Source organism: Anopheles coluzzii, chromosome 2, assembly GCF_943734685.1.
Source record: "Anopheles coluzzii chromosome 2, AcolN3, whole genome shotgun sequence".
In the NCBI taxonomy this organism is placed as follows: domain Eukaryota; kingdom Metazoa; phylum Arthropoda; class Insecta; order Diptera; family Culicidae; genus Anopheles; species Anopheles coluzzii.
In genome coordinates this window covers 5805013-5823143 of record NC_064670.1, presented here as the reverse complement: position 1 = coordinate 5823143, position 18131 = coordinate 5805013, and the positions used below count along the sequence as shown (strand labels likewise).

The window sequence follows — 18131 nt, the reverse complement described above, 5'->3', positions numbered from 1 at the left end:
TTTGCTCGACCAAACGGAGATCGCTGTGCGGACATTGGCGCAAAGTGGGCGTTGAGGATGGCGAAAGGTTACAAGTTGAATGAATGTTCCCCTTGCGCGCGTATTACGCACCGCCAGCGTCGTGCGCAGACTCACCACGTGGCGAAGGAGAACGTCACTCGCAACCGTGCGAGGGGAGTTGAGTGTGCGTTCGGCTGTTGGTCGTGTCGTTGTCGCGGGTCTCGCGCGAGTTATCCGTGTCCTAAAGCAACAAGTGGGTCGGCGACTGGCTTTTGGGTTGGAGGAAATAAGCCGCGTGAGGAGTGACTAGACTAGAGCCCCGCGACTGGATGAAAGTAAACGTTAACTATGGGATGACAAGTTCAAGTTCGAACCCGACCACGGTACGGCCTTCGTGCACACGAGTCTGGAGGGACCTGGTTTTTTTCCCTCTCTTTTTGCACATCCACTTTAATGAAGGGTGGAAATCCGTCAAGGTACTCCAGACGGATCTCGATCACGGGATTCTTAGAACGCGCGTTCGATTGACGGTTACTTTAGCGATGGAATTCACTCGTTTCGTGCCTAGAACAGTAAGCAAAGACAAAATGTACTAAATTAGCTAGTATGGGAGCGAAATAACGAAAAAAACGGGGAGCAAAACCCTGGTCCACAAAGGGTGGTTGTGCAATTTCGACAAAGATGGAAACTTTTTTGCCGACTTCTTCCACAAAAGGGTCCAAATGGCAGACGAGAAAAACTGGTTGTAATTTGAGAAATCTGAATGAAATATGTTTTTTTCTTCTTCTGGAAGTCGCATCTTTGAGTCATGGGGATTTTTTTGTTGTTCTTCTTTGCTGTTGGTAGGAGGAACTTCATTCAAAACCATTACCGTAAACCCTCAGACAAGGCAGACACACGAAACCCACCCAAGCGCAGCCCACGGTTGTCACGCTGTCGTCCTTGTCGTTGCCTTTGCTGGTCCTGGCTGCGATGTCTTGTTGCGAAGGTCCTTGTCCTTCCTGCTGTCCGGACCTCGGTACGCGTTGTCCAGCGCGGCGTAACGTGATAGGATTTGATGCCATCTAGCGGAAATTAATCGAATACCACGAACGCACCCAGAGCGCACCGCAGATCCGCCCTCATAATTGGTTCATTTTTGAGGGCTCATTTTTCGCCCACCGTGGAATGTGTTGCATTTTACGATCCGTTCCCCTTGCATGCCACTGGAGGGTGCTTTTTTTTGCGCCAATGTTTAGGATTTAAATAACGTGTATCCTTCGCTCCTGTGCTCCCTTTATTGCATACCTTCGCACCTGACTACTGCAGGATGGCAGGATGGCAATCTGAGGTGGCTGTGAAGGTACAGGACGCACTACGGCTACTACGGTGATAAGGTACAGCTGAAACCCACCACGTGGGAGCAGCTTTTCCACGAACGATACTGAGCTCTCGTTCGACGCCGGTGCCCGGAGGGTATATTAATTCGCTATTAGTACACTCGGCGGAGGACATCGTTACCCAGGACAGACAGCCTTTTGACGGGATGCTGCTCATCAGCTTCGGTTCATGAGCTGTATTTGCATTATTTAGATTGTGTGTGGGTGTGTGTGTGTGGATGCGTGGGTCCAGGTTGTGGTGTAACCCTGAGCGTAAAGCGCATACTTCCACCGAGGGATTCGATATTCGACGAATTGTGTTAAAGTCAGCCAAAGCCGCCCGTGCGTGAGGTATTTGAGGCTGTGTTTGCGCTCTTTGGTCCGTTTCACCGTGGTTGATGTTGCAAGCGTGTGGAATTTGCATATACAATACGGCCGATGCTGCTGTTACTGTGGTAGGTTCATTTTGTAACTAATGTACATGTCAACATTCCAAAAAGGGCATTCCAGCGTATTTCCCGGAAGGTATTTCAATGCATTGCACATCATAATACGTTACCAAAAACTTCACAATAAGAACACAAACATTATACAGAAACAGTGTTTTTAGCTAACTACGCTTTTCATTGCCCGGTAAAAAAAAAAACATTTGCAATGAAAAATAACGAGCAAAGTAAAATAGCAGTGCAACAGCATCATCAACCAAAAGGATTTAAAAACTGTTCGCGAAAAGCGCCTAAATGTAGACTCCCGTTGCACACTTTGTTTTACAGTAACGCACAGTTTTTTTCCCTCCATCACGTACACACCGCTTCACATTGGCACAGATATAGGAAGCTTTGGCATGGCTGGAAACTGACATCGCAGCGCATCACGAGACACGAAACGAAAAGCACATTGTTGGGTTTAAAAATAGACAGTCGCTAATGACAATTCATAATTACAGCAGGGGAAAAAACGGGAGCAAGCAAATGAATAATTCTTTTCAGAGATTTTCTCCATTTATTTCATTTCCTCTGGTGGTGTACGGATCCACACAGTTTGCGGAAAAAAGAACTCAAACAAAGCGGAACAAATCAAAGCGTAAGCGTTTTCATAAAGCGTTCGCGATGGGGGGCAGAGATCATACACATTAAAGGTGATAATTGGCAAAACCGCTGGTATGTCGCTCACCAAGCGGAACAGGGCATGGAACTTTACCCTTTTTGTTGCCTCAAAATCGCTGAATTGTGGCATTTATTTCTGCCAGTTCTGGTGTTGCTTTGGAACATTCCCTAGAAGGATAGGGCAGCCTGCACACATCGGGATGGCGCTTCGTGCCTTGTGCCGGTTTGAGGACGAAAACGAGCGTGCAACGAGCGGTCTGTATACAATGGCGAGCAACAGTGCTCAACGTGGTGAATGGTGAAATTAGGAAGCGTATTTATGCAAATCGTTGCCATCACCGTTTCCGCTGGCGCATTCGTTAAGTTTTGCGTGTTCACACGCCTGCTTTGATCACACGTGGATGAGAGGCGGGCGCTGCGAAGACGCGGAATGCTGTGCTGCATAATGAGCTGCTGAGGCCGTTATGGCGAAGGTGAGGAATGGATATGTTCGAGGTTGATTTAAAAACATAGCAAAAATGTATTGAAAATATGCCACATTTTTAAATGCCACGTTTCGTCACAAAGTCTTAAAATGAATGTCGTCAGGGTAGCAAATGTGCAAAACAAAAATAAGCCCCATCACGATAAATAATATCATCTTTCTCCCATTAAACCGTGCCGGCGGGGCCTGGCACACACACCAAAGGGATTCTAAATTGTTCACTTTTAATGTGTTTCATTTTCTGCCCGACAGACGCACAACACACTCCTCCAATTTCCCTACCTTGTGCCGCAGTGAGGATGGATGGAAACTTTTGGCAAGCACAGTTTTCACCATTTTTCACGCTCCGTTATCTCTGTCCCAAACAGATGGAATGGCAGCAGGGAGGAGGAAGGGACGCTGAACGAATGGCAGCCACACATGATACGGTTTTCCCATCTGGATTAACTTGTACTGTTTGGTAGGACGCGTTGTATCAGCACATGGCTGGTGGCCACCATGTGTTTCGAGTTTAACAGGCATCTCTCTGTGTGTGTGTGTTCTTTCTCTATCGCTTTGATCCTTAAGGGATTGAGTATTTTTTTGTTGTGACGAGGGGAGGCCAAATGTCAACAGATAAGGTAAAACGAAACTGAATTAAAAATGGCAACAAGAACAAAACAAACACAATGATGGAAAAATTAATTTCATACCTTCTGCCCAGCAACGCAAGCTTTGTATGGTGTGGTGTTTGAGGTATCATTTAGTTTTCAGTTAGGTTAGATGGTTTGGAAGTTTGGCACAATGCCGTCTGGTGGGAAGTTCTACGTGGAAACTAATGATATTTTTGTGGGGAAGAAAAGGATTTTTTTAAAGTTTGTGGACCGAATGTTTCACACATTCTATTCAACAGACTCGTGAACTTCCCATTTTCGTGTAAATGCATAATAATTACGTTTTAATTTCAATTAGCACTTTCCCTTCAACCTACTTCAGTTAGAACGGTTCATGTTGAAATTTTCAACCAAACTACCCAAATAATTTCAGCTTTCGTGTTTCATAAATGATATAGTAATTATTGGAATAGTTTTCCACACATCAAAAGTTTTCTCTTTTCAAGGTCCTTTTTCAATTATCTGTCCTAACGGAAGCCACTGGACTACATTTTTTTCATTGCACGAAAATGATTTTGCACACACCGAACCGAACCGACTTGTTTGCGTTCGTCAAGCTGACAAAAGCGCCGGAAGGTATGCAATCTGTCTTACGTAAAACGCTTTTCGCACCATGCCCGCTGCCGGCTCGCGTTGCGACAAAACAGCACGTCGCGGTGTAAATTGAACCAAATTTACATGCATTTCCTGTTGCGACAGTTGGATACACAGATGGCCGGATCGTGAACCTTTGGCAGGTTGGTTGACCTAGACGAAGACGACGGAGTTGTCGTCTAGGACGGAAAGTGTTTAGCTCACTAGGCAGCTGCTATTTGTCAAACAATAGGAACTTTTGCTTCCGGCTGCAGTGCCTTCGGGTGCCATATCTGTATGTGTGTGTTCGAAGCCGGTACCGGAAACCGTAACAGAAGCATCAGCCAGCGACAAGTAAACAGCGAATCAACCGGATTTTGTCGTTGACGGGATGAATGATTCTGCCATCGATGCGAAGTGAAAGGTATGTGTAGGACGCCCCCCCAAAAGCTAGAATATGTTGACGAAGGCAGCATGAATATTTCATGACCCTCTCCACCACACCAGCCGCAGTAGCAAGTGTACAGAATGTAAATAGTCTAATCTGCAAGCATAAAACAGCATTTACCATAAAACAAAGATGGTAAAGCGAAACAATCTGTCCTATCTGCTGCTGGCAATGCGGTGAGTTGTTCCTTTTGTCAACTGCTGCTCCATGTTGCGCTTTATTTCAATTGTACACTAGCATTTGACTGTCGGGTAATGTGCTTTCCAAAGTTCATCGACAAAAAGCTCCATTCAATGTGTCCTTTTTATCGCCCTGCTGCCGTGAATGCATCCTGCAAACAAAACGTCCATTAGTGCGCACCGTCGCGTTCCGTGTTTCAATCAAAATAAATCATTTGTTGCCCCTGCCCTCTGGGCTGTCTGCACAAAAATAACTTAAAATACATAATATTCTCACACACTTTGCTCTTTCTCTCTTTTTTTGGGTTCATTCTGTTCACCCCAATTTCCCTTTCATGGAGCCGGGTTTTTTCATGTTTTCCTATCGCACGTACGCGTTATTCATATTCCATAATTCATAATTCAGCTTATTTTCATCCTCACACATGTAGGAGGTCCACGTGCCACCGTTTTTTTCACTCTCTCTTCTTGCTTGCACCCCGTCGTCCCCTGCATGCTTCCCTTTCCCTGTATGCTTTTATTCAAGGAAATGTTGCGGAAGTTGTTACGGATGAAGGACTCAAAAGCCCGTGACCATAAAATATGGAGCGCGGTGCGACCCCATCTCCCATCCGAAACGAGACGTGACCCCTCAATAGCTGGCTATAAAAACACCGATATAGATTTGCTTCCCATTGCTTTTGTTCGCAATTTGATGGGTTTTTTTTTTTAATACAATTTTCTTTTTTTTGCATGTTTGGCAGTTGGTGCATTTAAAGTTTTTTGCCTGCAAAAAGTGTGTGTGTGATCATGAATAACAATGTGTGAATAATTGTGCAATTAAGTGCGTTTTGTCTCCATCATGCTTCACACTAAATGCACTAAAACACTGGCAATGGGACAAAAAAGATACTCTCCTGCAGTGACGAGCTGAAAACTTTATCTACATTTAGGCGCTGACAGAACGCTTCAATTAAAGATGACTAAGTAGGCTTTCTCTTAAAACAAACGTTTCTGGTCAGTTTACTACTTGTTGCCTTACCTGCAATCAGTAACAAATCTCTCTCTCTCTCTCTCTCTCTCTCTCTCTCTCTCTCTCTCTCTCTTTCTCCCCGTTCAAGATAAAAGGACTCCACTGAATCAAGCGCGTTGCTGCTTACTGATGCGTACCACATCCTTTTACCGATTGCGGTTGCGTCTACCCACCGCCCTTGCCAACGTGATGGCTCATGATTGCTGTGGTTCGATTTCGGTGCCGTTTGCGGTGTTGATTGCACACAGCCTACTACCTCCCATGGTGACGTTCGCTCGCAAGGTGGGCTCGATTTAACGCTTAATTAGTGCAACAGTTCAACCCATTACACCGCAAAGGCGCCCCAGCCAGGACCACCCCAGCATAACAGGTAAGCGAATAATGCGAGGAGAGGAATTCTTCCTCTCGCGCGCGTTGATTCATTGCGTGAGTGACGTTCATTAACGGTGGTGGCTAATGTATTTTCCATGAGGATCCGAGGCACGAGCAGCCGATAATAGTTGGAGGAGAAGGCGGACCACCAGCGCCAGTAACATCTATATCGAACCAGCACGTTGTTGATTTAAGAGAGCTGTTGGCTTCGGCAAACATTTCCCTTTGCTCACTGTCCTGCTCTGCCTAAAAAAGCGACAGCGACAGGAAGCACCAGCAGCACCAGCAGCCGCCAAAACGTTCAATTTGTTGCTTCATCAGAGCGCATAATGCGAAGAGCGGCGAACGCCAGCGCAACACACTGCGTGACGCGCAAGTGGGTGCGCGCGGACGTGGTCAGAAGAAATTTTAAAACTTTCTTTATGCTTGTTAATTTTTCAACCGGAGGCATTTTTGTCTTATGGGAAAAGAGGGGGTACCGATGCGGAAATTAACATCTTTCACTTTTCTCCCGCTGGGTTGTCGTCGGAAAGGTTATTTCACGAGAAAAACACCCTAACTGTTTGCCTGCCCCCTCCCGAGGGTAATGAAACGTTGGTGTGATTGTGTGCTCGTCCTGCCCACGGTTTGAAGCTCGTTCGTGCGAAAGAGTGATACTAATCGCTTTTATTTGATTAATGTACTGCATCACTAAGCAAGAAACACACACACACATACACCTAAAACGTCCTTGACGGTTAGCCTATTGATGTTAGCTTTTTAGTGCCCTTCCGAGAACGGACGGTTAGTAGTTATTTATAGTAGCGCCACCTACCGCGAACTAGGGCAACTATTACTGAAACGATGTGCGTGAAGAAAGACGCACGTTGGATGGAGACCATCGGCCACCAAGCGAGAGGAGTGGTACGTATTTTTAGTTTCCCCTTTTCGTTGGGCAATCTCCGGGCAAATGAACGTGTCGGACAGTGAATGTCACCGATGGGGAAAGGACCCGCGTGGGCTTTCCACTTTCGCTAAGGATGGGATAGCGTTTCATTTGATTAATGAGGAAAGGCACTATTGAATGCCCTTAATGCGTAATTTCTTCTGCAGAAAAGAGGTAAAGGCCGCTGGAATCACGCCATCGCACGGTCACGGTTTGTTACCCCCTTATCCTCGGTCCTTCTTAACTGGTATGCCAAATACTGCCCGTAGCCTTGGCTTCACTGAATTTACCGGGGAAATCGTTCCGCCATGCCAATCGAACCGCTAATGTCCGATGGGTGGTGGTGTTTCGAGTTGAAAGCTTTTGATTACTTCTGCTCTCACCTAGCACACTTCGGGCTTGATTTGCATGTTATAATCGAATTTGCGAAGGCGATGAGATTTATCACCAAAAATGCTTCGATTTAGAAAGCTATTTGTTGCAATCATCAAGCATAACGTGTTCATTTACCCCTTGTGACGTCCGTTTTCCGGTTAGCAAACGGCAGACGTTGGGTGAGTTTTTGAAAATAACTAAAAATAAGTAATTGGAAAATAGAAATTAATAAATAACTCTGAGAAGCATATTGGAAATGCTTCAAAGTTGCTGCTATTTCCAGCTTCCGTTTTAAGCGACGCATCTCAACAGATAACCCTTTGCTCCTATTTCCGTCAAACGACCTACCGCATACACACACACACTCCAAACCACCTCTGATGATGGAATTGTTAATTAATTACTGTTTTCCAACGTATGTTTGTAACTCTTCACTCTTCACCAGCCTCTGGACAACATTGTGTGCTGCTCGACGACAGAGTTTTGCTATTTTCCCTTTGAATCGCTCGCTGGTCAACACTTGCCATGGCCATCAAACCGGCATTTTAGTTTGCCACCAACTTAGTATGCCATGCCGTGTCGTAGTGTCGACCCCGGGACGGCGGCACAGTCGTCTGGCACGAAAGGAAAATGCAAATATTTGCTACCGCATAATTGAATCAGCGGGTTGCAGCACAGAAAATAATAACCTGGAAACACACAGCGCCACAGCTCCCGAGGGTTTGCCGCGAAGTCTGCTTGAAGCGTTTTTCAGATGGCCGCCCTAATGCAAAGATACAAACAGAGATCGAGGTAAGTATTTAGTTTAATCAAGCGTTTTTTTTCTTCTTTCCTGTTCTGAGGCTTTACCACGATACTAATCGCAACTGGATACATTCTCGCCTTGAATGTCTGGGAAGCCGTGGGTAGGCAAATAGAAAGGAAACTGCTGCCAGACCGGAACCGTCAGCTTCGGATAGAATCAATGTTGAAAAACTCGTCCATTAGGAAGGCACGTTCTGTTCAAGTCAACAAGGCTTTTTATTAACATTTTCGAGACATTATTTATCTTATGCAACAAGTTGGGATGGAGGAGAGGTTGGATAAAAAAAGGATAACCGGAATCGTTCCTAACGGTGGCGCAACCCAGACGGTACCAAACAGAACGCTCGAGAGCGCGTTCGCACCATCCTCGCACCATATTCGCCGTGCCTGTACGGTTTTGTGTTCTTAGTAAATTGGTTAAAATTATTTACACTTAGAGTCGGACAGAAATCGGCGAAGAAACAGCAGCGAACATCAATATCACGTGGCTTGGCGCGCGGGTTATCATTCTGTCGCTCACTCCCGTCCTCTCTTTCTCTCCCTCACATACACTCTTTCCTTTTTGCTGCTGCTAATGCTAATGTCGATGATCTTTGATTGTGGCGCAAGCGTCAAAGATGAGCCCGGCGATGCGGAGCTCCTTGGCCGTGCCCTTCGCGTTGACTGCCAGCGCCGAGAGACAGTTGAACGCTTTCTCCGTTAGTTTCGTTATCTTTTCGATGAACAAATCACTGCCGGCTGCCGTCGCCAGCACGGTCTCGTCCGTCTCGACGGAACGCAGCGGTGGTCCGTAATTGCTATTGCTTACCTGTATGGGGAGGGAGAGTGGCGTGCACAAGAGAAAATGGTATGACCGCCGACCGAGGGAAACCCGAATGATGTGATGGGAAACGGCAGATGGGGCGGGGGGAATTTTGAGGTGCAAGAGAAGGAGAGATAAGTTCGAATAGTAGTAGTAGTAGTATATATCAGTCAACAGGAAAAGCAGGAAGAGCACCTCCTGCTGGGCAACTTCCACGTCACCGATTCAGATAGTAAACCTGTCCAACACTTACAAGCGTATCGAGATAGTCGGTGAGCAGAGGGCCGACGGCTGCAATCTGGCCCCAGGCCGTCGGGTTCGCTTTGGTGTACAATGCCAGTCGGCGGCCCGCTATCGTTAGCAGCAGGTTCGAGAAGGTTTGGTCCGGAATGACGTTCTCCAGCAGCTCGTGCGCATATGTGTCCCAGCCGTACGCGTACAGCTCAATTATCTGAAACACATTGTGCAGCGTTAATGAGGTACACGACCCGTTTCAATCCGTTCGAAATTGCATTCATTTCAAGGGGGGAAATTATCATTACGGGTTTGCACCCACAGGCACACATAATAGTGGGCAAAGATATTTAATTTCATTTGAGGGAAACCATGTAATTAATATCGCACAATCTGAATCAAGCGTTTGAAAAGCCATGAAAAACAAATAGGCATTATTTTACGAATTTCTTTTCAAAAGAACTAAGCATGGTTCCCGGAATATTGGTATGACTTTTTGCATTGAAATTATCCACCCACCAGTTTAATTATGTTCAATGCAGCAACAGATTTAATTAATGGTAAACCCCCCTCCACGCTTACCTGATGCTTCCGAATGTCGCCAAACTCCAGCTCCCAGGCACCGGCCAGCCGCTCGATCGTGTCCATCCACCCGTTATGGTCCGCGTAGTACACCGTCTCCATGTCCTCGTGGATAAGCTCCATCGTGGCGGTCACCGTGCGGCACAGAAACTCGAGCCGCGTTTTCCGCAACAGTTGGTCCGCCTTCGGCAGCGCATTGGTCGCGTTCTGCTGGCGATTGATTTCGGAAAAGAACGCCTGATTCGACATCCCGTCAAACAGCTGCTGGATCGGTTTGTTCGCATAGCGCACGCTGAACGAGGTCAGTATGAGCAGCACGGTCGTCAGCTCCTGGTGCAGCCGCAGCAAAGCCATGTTGGCCGACGACTGCTGGGTGGCGAGCGTCGTCAGCGGTACCGGCCCGTCCTGCAGCAGATCCTCGAAGCGTAGCTCCAGCTTGTCGTGATCGAGGCTGCCGCCAAACTGGTCGAAAAACTCCAAACAGCACTCCAGAAACTGGGGCACCAGCGCATCACTGATGCCGATGTCCTGCAGGCAGAGCTTCTCCTTCGGCAGCCGGCCGACCTTGTTCACCAGCTTCTTCGTCGCCTCGAGCGGGATTTTCAAATGCGCATTCCAGATCATGCAGCACAGACCGTGCTTGATGGAGTACTGCAGCCGCGGGATGGCTTTCAGTGAGGCGAGTCCGGCCTGCAGGCAGGCCACGTTCGCCATGTTTCTGCTCCACGCCCCGATGTACTCCCAGGCGAGCTGAGCCAGCAGCTGCCCGGAATCGAGACTGAACGGGAAATGGAGCCGAAGAATGTTCAGATTGTACAGCACCGGATCGAGCTCTTCCTGCTCCCCGCCCCCGTCCTTCGACGGCCCGTACTCGGACGTGAGCAGCAGGTTCGCCTTCAGCATCGCCAATCGCCGGTTCCGTTCCCGCCGGCTGCTCTTCTCCGGATCGGTGCCCTTGCCGGGCGATGACTCCTCCGCCTTGGTATCTAGCTCCGTCGCTTCCGGTGGCACCTCGATCACCAGCATCGGCGGATCGATTCCCGTCGACGCGATCCATTTCGCAACCAGCTCCGACACTATGCCCTTGCCGCCGGTGAGAATCTCTTTCAGGCTCACTACCGGTTTCTGGTACTTCAGCGTCGGCCAGCGCGGATTGCGGCAGCGCACACTTTCGCCCAGAATCTTCCCCAGGATAGCCACGTCCTCCAGCTTGTAGATCAACAGCATCCACTGGCACGCTTCCTGCGAGACCTGCTCGAACTGTTCCGTCGCTGTAAGCTCCTCCTCATCGCTACGTCGGCGGCTTTCGTGGCGCAGCGCCTCGTTGCGGCACATCAGTGCGGCTAGCAAACCGCGCAAAGCGCACGGCGACTCCAGCAGATATTCACGCACCGACTGCCACCACAGGCAAATGGCGTTGTTCTCGAAATAGATCCGATCACGCGCCACCAAGCATATCTGGTGTAGCACAGCATTGAACCGATTCAAATCCTCGATCAGCGTGGACATGTCGCTATAGTTGAACGGCAAGCGCAGCCAGTAGGCGAGAAACGTTCGCAGCAAGTCTTCGGGCATCAGGCCGCATGCTTCGGCCGCCTCGACGAATCCAGCTAGCCGGCTCGAATCCGTCCGATACAGCTTGTCGAAAATAATCTTGCCAAGCGTTGCATGAGAACTCTCATCCCGCAGCAGTATAAGATCCTCGTTTGTTACGTTGAACGATGATAGGTACTCCATGAAGCTGGAATTACGCCCACCCGAACTGACACTCTCGTCGAACTTGACGCCTTTCGATGCTGCACTGCCTGCCACGGTGGCGTTCTGCCCCGCCTGCGATCCTTCGCTTTCGTTCAGCCGAATGAGCTCGATCAATTGCTCGATCACCGTTAGCTCCTGATCAGATAGTTGCAAATTGATGGTCTTTTGATCGTCAGCTTTCTGATCAACCAATTCGGGGTCAGGTTTTTCGGTATCGTTGCCATCGAGCGACTTTTCCTGCTTACTCTGATGATCCGCTTTACTATCTTCGATCGATGGCCTATCACCGTGCAGATGCAGATAAAACAAGACTAGTCGTTGATAATTTTCACACATCACTTGTAACGGACTTTTGCCCGCCGGCAAACAGATGGACCGCGTATCCTGATGTTCCTCATCACCGTGCTGATCATCGTCACCGCCTGCGGAAGCTTCCGAGACGCCAAGGGTACTGTTCACGATCGATCCCTCGACCGCAATCTCAGCAAAAATGTCCACCACCGCTGCAAACAGCTTCGGGCGAATCTTGCGCTGTTTGGCCAACATTTCCACGCACTGCTGCCGCACCTCGTCCGTCTCGAAGCATCGACACATGTCGGTCATTTCCTCCAGCTCTTCCGACTCGCTGCCATCGCCCGACTTCAGGCACACCTTCAGTCGCTTCAACAAATGCAAATCTTTGGCCAGCTTCGACTTGGAATCACTCAGCGCACAGTGGAACGGTATCACGATCTCCTTCAGGCTGCTGTCGGACGGATCGAAAAACGTACACCCGTGCCCAGTGTACTTCACCTTGCTTGCCCCACTGGTCACTCCCATCTGGCTGTGGGTGTTGTAGATGAGCTGCCCGTTCTTGGCCGCACTGAAGGCGGCCACCTTGGGGCCACCGGCACGCAGCGACCATATCTCGAGCACCGATCGGCGGGGTGCGTAAATCACGAGAAACAGTGCCTTCCGGCGGTCCATCTTGCGACCGGGAGCGGCCGAAGACGATTCTTTCGGCAGCTTTTCCGCTACCTCGACGAACCCACACTGCGCATCACGGTAGCCCTTCCAAATGCGCAAAGCAATGCCGCGCTGGCAGTCGACAAGGATCACGCGCCCGAGATTGTCCGCCACGGCAGCCAGCTGGTAGTTCGGTGCAAGCCACACGGCAAATGCGTTCCGCTGCAAATCGCACAACCCGAACCGGCATATCAACGGTTCCGACGGGGGCAGCTGTGGTTCGGCGGCAGTTTGTTGTTGGGCGGAAGCACCACCACCCAACCAGGAACTAGATACGAGACAAGAGAGGATGACAATCAGTTGTACTTCCGGGTGTGCTGAACAGGCTTAAAATACTTACGGCAAGGCAGATTTGATTTTGCTAGCCACCGCACGGGCCACATCCGCCAGCACAGGCTGCGTGAACCCTTCCTTCGCGTAATGGAACCCAACGTAAGGCTTACTGCCCGCGGCAATGATGAGCGAGTTCTGCGGTGCCGCATGGCGATATTTGGCGAAAAAGCCTCCCTCCAGGCTGGCCGTCAGCAGATGATCATAGGTGCAGCTCTTCTGTGGCCCCACGACCACGGCATCCACGATCGTCATGCCCTTCTCGTAGCTCCACTTGCGGCAAGCGATCGTTTCCTGCGCTTCGTTCACCTTCGGGCTGCCGATGCCGTACCGATTGATCTGCTGGCGTAGGCTGCGAAGCAGCGGGAATACCTGCGCCCCCTGCAAGATCACAGTGCAGGACGGATGCTGGACGTACAGCTCCTCGTTGATATGTTTGCCGCTCTGCGCTTTGATCGCTTGCACCGGCTCTTGGTGGAAGGTTTGCGAATGGATGAGCGTACCGTTTTCGCCATAAAACAGCACCTGCCCATCGTCGAGCCCGACCATGATGTAACTGAAGTCGACCATGGTTTGCGAGCTCTGGCCCTGGCCGACGATGGGCGTGCAGAGCACGCTGGTGATGATGCAACTGGGACTATCGATCGCCCCTCGCCAGGCCGTCTTGTACACATTGAGCTGCCGTTGCCGATCCCAGCGGGAAGCTAGCACCACCAGTATCGATCCGTGCCCAAGGACGAGAATGTCTCCGGCGGGCGACAGGGAGTAGGAAATCGCATTCAGCCAGTTTTCTTCTGTGAAGGGTTTTCAATTATGGAAGAAACATCAAAACATGTCGCTTTTTGCAATTGTTGTTACTGTTGCTGTTGTGCTGCTTCTGCTTACCTGAACTCAAACCGAACTGTTCCTGCACCTCGTCCAGGTTGTCAATGCTGGCGAGAACCTTTACTTCGCAAGACATGTTGGAGGATCGTTAGATCTGCGCTAGATCCCGCTTTCATTGGCTTTTGGAAACACTATTCACAACAATCATTCTATCGTAGACAAAAGCTGCAGCGTGACGAATCACTTTCACCGTCAGTTCAATTACAAAGCGCACAGTAGGAGTTGTGCTTCGTTGATTAGCAAATATGTACACTTTTCTAGAAGCTTTCTATGAGGCAATACAGCTGTCTCCAGCTCCAAAATGCAATGTTTTTGAGCAAATTCTTTATCGCACAGCTAATTTATTTACGCAAACAGTTTCGTTGTGTTGACAGTTCGCTTTGTTGACAGCAATGTCACAGTGGGAGCGGCCACGGGTACTTTGCTTTGACAGCAGCCATTGATTTCAAATCGCGCTCCTACGGGTTTTGAAAACCGCGACGTGGTTAGTTCAAATTAGAACAGAAATAACACGTGCAGCGCAATAAAGATTATATTTTTTTGATTGTGCAATTTGTTAAACGAAATGCGATAATTCAAGCAAGGTGTATCTAGCTCGTATCGGCTTGAATGTGCAAGTGAAAATGTGTGTACAGGTTTTTCACACAAGACTGTGAAGGAAACAAGCTGGAATTAACCTGGAATTAATTATCCTGGTCCCGGTACACCAAACAAATGTCGATATGATGCAGTAATTTCAACCATTTCAGAAATTGGCCAAAGTATTGTGAAATGTGTGCCCAGCAACATATATTACTAGCTGCCCAATGGCATCACACCACACAATTCCTATCATCGATACCCGTTGAAAGAGCACAATTCATTTGAAATATTGAGCTTCGCATATTTGCACAAAATTACAAGAAAATCAAGATAACAAAGAACTGAACAGTACATGACTGGTGAACAAAGTTCGAGGAATATATACAATGGATGCACTTCATCTCGAAGAAAGACGTGGGCAGTGGCAAAGAAGACATAATTTAACAACCTGTTAGCTTTCCGTGAACCATGATATAAGGTGAGTTAGTGGAAAATCGACACGAGTGTGTGCAGCCTAAATGTATCCTTTTTCAGTGAAACCCTGTCTTTTATACAATTGAATCAAATAACATCAAAATCTACTTGGATTTATTATTTCATCGAAGCCTATTCTAATTGATCTATTATTTTATTTATTTGAACAATTCTTTGTGACTGTTTACCATGTGCTAAATTCGTATCGTGGTAGACGGTATTTTGACTTGTAATGGATGTGAAGAACACAACACGCAAACTTGTTATTTGCCAGTTTCTTTTCGGAATGCTAAAATTACATCCAGACGATGAACCAATAAACACGTGCCAGGCTGTGCGTATAATATGTGCGTGTCAGTATATATATGCAAACCATGATCGGTTTATTTGCAAATGCCCTTTGCTTTGCTTAACCTTTCGACGTTTTTTGCGGGCCTGGCTTGTAACGGAAGTATATTGTTGCTTTTTATAGCTGTGTTTGCCGAATAAGATGTTCATGTATGTAAAAGGCTTTTTTACATCTATAATATTTGATTATGTTACAATTTTACTACCAATAAACAAAGACCAAGAATTTGAATGAAACATTTCTAAATAGCACAATCTTTATAGCTCAATTACGAATGAAGCGCGCTTTCAGTTTAATGGAGACGCCTGGTGCTAAATGAATAGCATTGAAATTCATGAATAAAAGTGACTTTGATATCTACTGCTAATGATCGAATGTACTTATTACGATGGTTACAAAAATCGCATTCCAATAGTGAAAAATGCTAAAGGAACACATTTTCGTATCGAATCCAGGTTTTAACAATTTTTTGTGCTCTTCTTAGAGAGGAAATGTTTTTCCGAGAATTTCGCACAAGTAAATTGATTTTAATAATAGAAAAAAATGTCACTACGTTATGAAAAACAACTATAAGGTTTCTACTGCGCCATTCTAGGAAAACACTAGCATCCGGACTCTTCGAAAGAAGGTCTATTTTTACACGTTCCCAGCAACACAAGTCAATTCTATGCGTTTATTATGTGCCCAAAAAATGTTCTGTTATTCTGTTAACTCGAAACCAAAACTTTTAATGATACAAATGTGTTTGAGAAGCCGTTCTTTGCGTGCATCTTTCTACTAAAACCGTCAATCGTTTAAAGCAAATGCGAGCTCTCTCTCTTTAACACTCATCTCAACAAGTGAAACCAATTGGCGGAATAGATTGTTGCTAAACTATGTAAATTAAATTTCACTGTGAGCTCGCGCAATTCAACTGCCTGTCCTGACGGTCCTGATTTAGCGTAGGTGTTTAGTAGATGGAATGCGTAGCCACATCATGATGAAAAGCTGGTCGGTGCTTTCCCGGAACAAACAGCCGTTGGAGGACCCTTGACGAAGTCATTCCAAAACACGAAGCGCTGCACCGTTATGCTCTTGAACTTGAACGATTGCTGGTCTGCTGGATAAAAATTTATACAAAATATACGAATGAAGTCCACCGTCCATCGAACGTTGAGGCGCCACCCATCCAGCTCGAGGGCACATTCAAGAAGGAAATGGAACAAGCATCGGCTAATTTGATGTGGGTCGCAACAGACTGACTGACTGAATAAAGCTACCCAATATCCGGCCGGACTCGGGAATATCGCTACTTCCTACGCTACAACACCGTCCATGGTACGGTTGACCTACGATGCAGTGATCACTGCCGATAAGGCCAACTCTCCTACGAGCGATTTGCTAGCGTCTGTTCATGCTTGGTTTCCGGAAAAAATTACCAATTTTGAATGGGAGCTCCTGAAACGTGCTAGAATGTTGTGCTGAAAACCAATCCCCATAGCTCGTATCGACTGGCCTATTGATTTAAAACATAGCCAAAAGCTAGTTAATTTAATTTGAGAAATTAAGTAAATATCTCTAGCTACTGTGTGCGGCAGTGTGCAACAATGTACACATCAAATTGAAGCATTTATGCGCTGCGGTTTGTTGGTGCATATCCTATTCATCCTTCCCGGGCAACGTACACAACATCACATGAAGCTTTGTGTAGCGATTTGTGCAGCTTCGTTTAACTAAATCTATCGGATGCATGTCACTACCTGGAAAATAGTCTGCAGTTTGGGGGGGAGAAACGTCACAATGTCTTTGTTAATGAAATATGCTCTGCATGAAATTATAAACCATTGTACCAAACACCTCCGGCGCATAGTGTGATCGTACTGGGAGTTATTGTTCCAATCCGATACGCCTCTTCAATTTCCCTATCGAAATAGTGAGTAATGCAACTTGTTGAAGCGTGAGTTTCTGGAACTGCCTGTGCTGTGCCGGCAATCTGTGGCAATCTCTCCCCTCCCCCCTTCGTGTTGGTGCTAGAGTACTGGGAACTAACAAAATCTGAATGGACATCGTCGTTTGTACTGCATTGAATAGATAGCCAGCTACTTAAAAGCTAGAATGTGGAAACAAGCAGAATTAAGGATTTTCTTCAAAAACATTTGTTCTTCTCTTTCTAGGCACAGGCTGTTCGGGTAAGCCTTAAATTTTGACGAACTTACTTAACACTTTAAGCGCCGCGTCATATGAAATCGCACGACGGCTTTGTTCACCGCTCAGCTCTGTATCTGACGCTCACCAATTCTCTTGATAACGAATGAGGTAGGAAAGAGAGAACGAGAACGAGATGTGCTACGCCGCTTATCGAAATGAAACAAAAGAGTGATAATAGTCGCACGAACAATTGTCGCTCTCATCGCTCTCTTGTCATGCGCTACGTGCTCACTCGCAAACTGTGACGTCAGGCCGGCGGTCAAAGTGTTAATACGTTCCCATTATTAAACAAGCTCTAGGAAATGCTCCTATACATTTTGAAAGTTTGCAAGAATAGCAACGATTTTCTCAGTTTTATAAACATTGTTGCAAACTGGTCCTATTCGCGAGCGTTTTGTTGTAACGATTGCAGACTTTGAGGCGGAGTTATAAGCTTACAAAGGGTCCGTATGCATCCTTACTCGCTATAGGAATTTCGGTGATCAGTTTCGTTCTTTTCGTTCACGCCACATGCTGAGCGGGAGGAATTTTCCATCAAATTTTATAACTTTTGTCCTGTACCAGATGGCTGCTCCGTGTTTCATCGAAGCACATTGGAATGCAACCAACACAGCATGCACAATTGTGTAAGGTTATCAATGATTATGAAATGTT

General features: G+C 47.2%; 1 protein-coding gene across 1 annotated transcript; it reads right to left on the bottom strand.

Moving 5' to 3' along the window:
- Window positions 1-8468: 8468 nt before the first annotated feature.
- Window positions 8469-14266, bottom strand: LOC120950132 (rab3 GTPase-activating protein regulatory subunit). Its single transcript, XM_040367914.2, has 5 exons — window positions 13886-14266; window positions 13011-13794; window positions 9908-12938; window positions 9345-9542; window positions 8469-9097 (listed from the first exon to the last, which is right to left on the bottom strand). Exons 1-5 carry the CDS (start codon window positions 13959-13961, stop codon window positions 8867-8869), a joined length of 4320 nt encoding a protein of 1439 aa, XP_040223848.2. The 5' UTR covers window positions 13962-14266; the 3' UTR covers window positions 8469-8866.
- Window positions 14267-18131: the final 3865 nt, after the last annotated feature.

Coding starts and splice junctions, on each gene's coding strand:
- LOC120950132 (XM_040367914.2), bottom strand. CDS start 13,961: ATGTCTTGCGAAGTAAAGGTTCTCGCCAGCATTGACAACCTGGACGAG. Junction 12,939..13,010: donor AAAATCAAATCTGCCTTGCC/GTAAGTATTTTA, acceptor TCTCGTATCTAG/TTCCTGGTTGGGTGGTGGTG. Junction 9,543..9,907: donor GCGACATTCGGAAGCATCAG/GTAAGCGTGGAG, acceptor AATGTGTTTCAG/ATAATTGAGCTGTACGCGTA.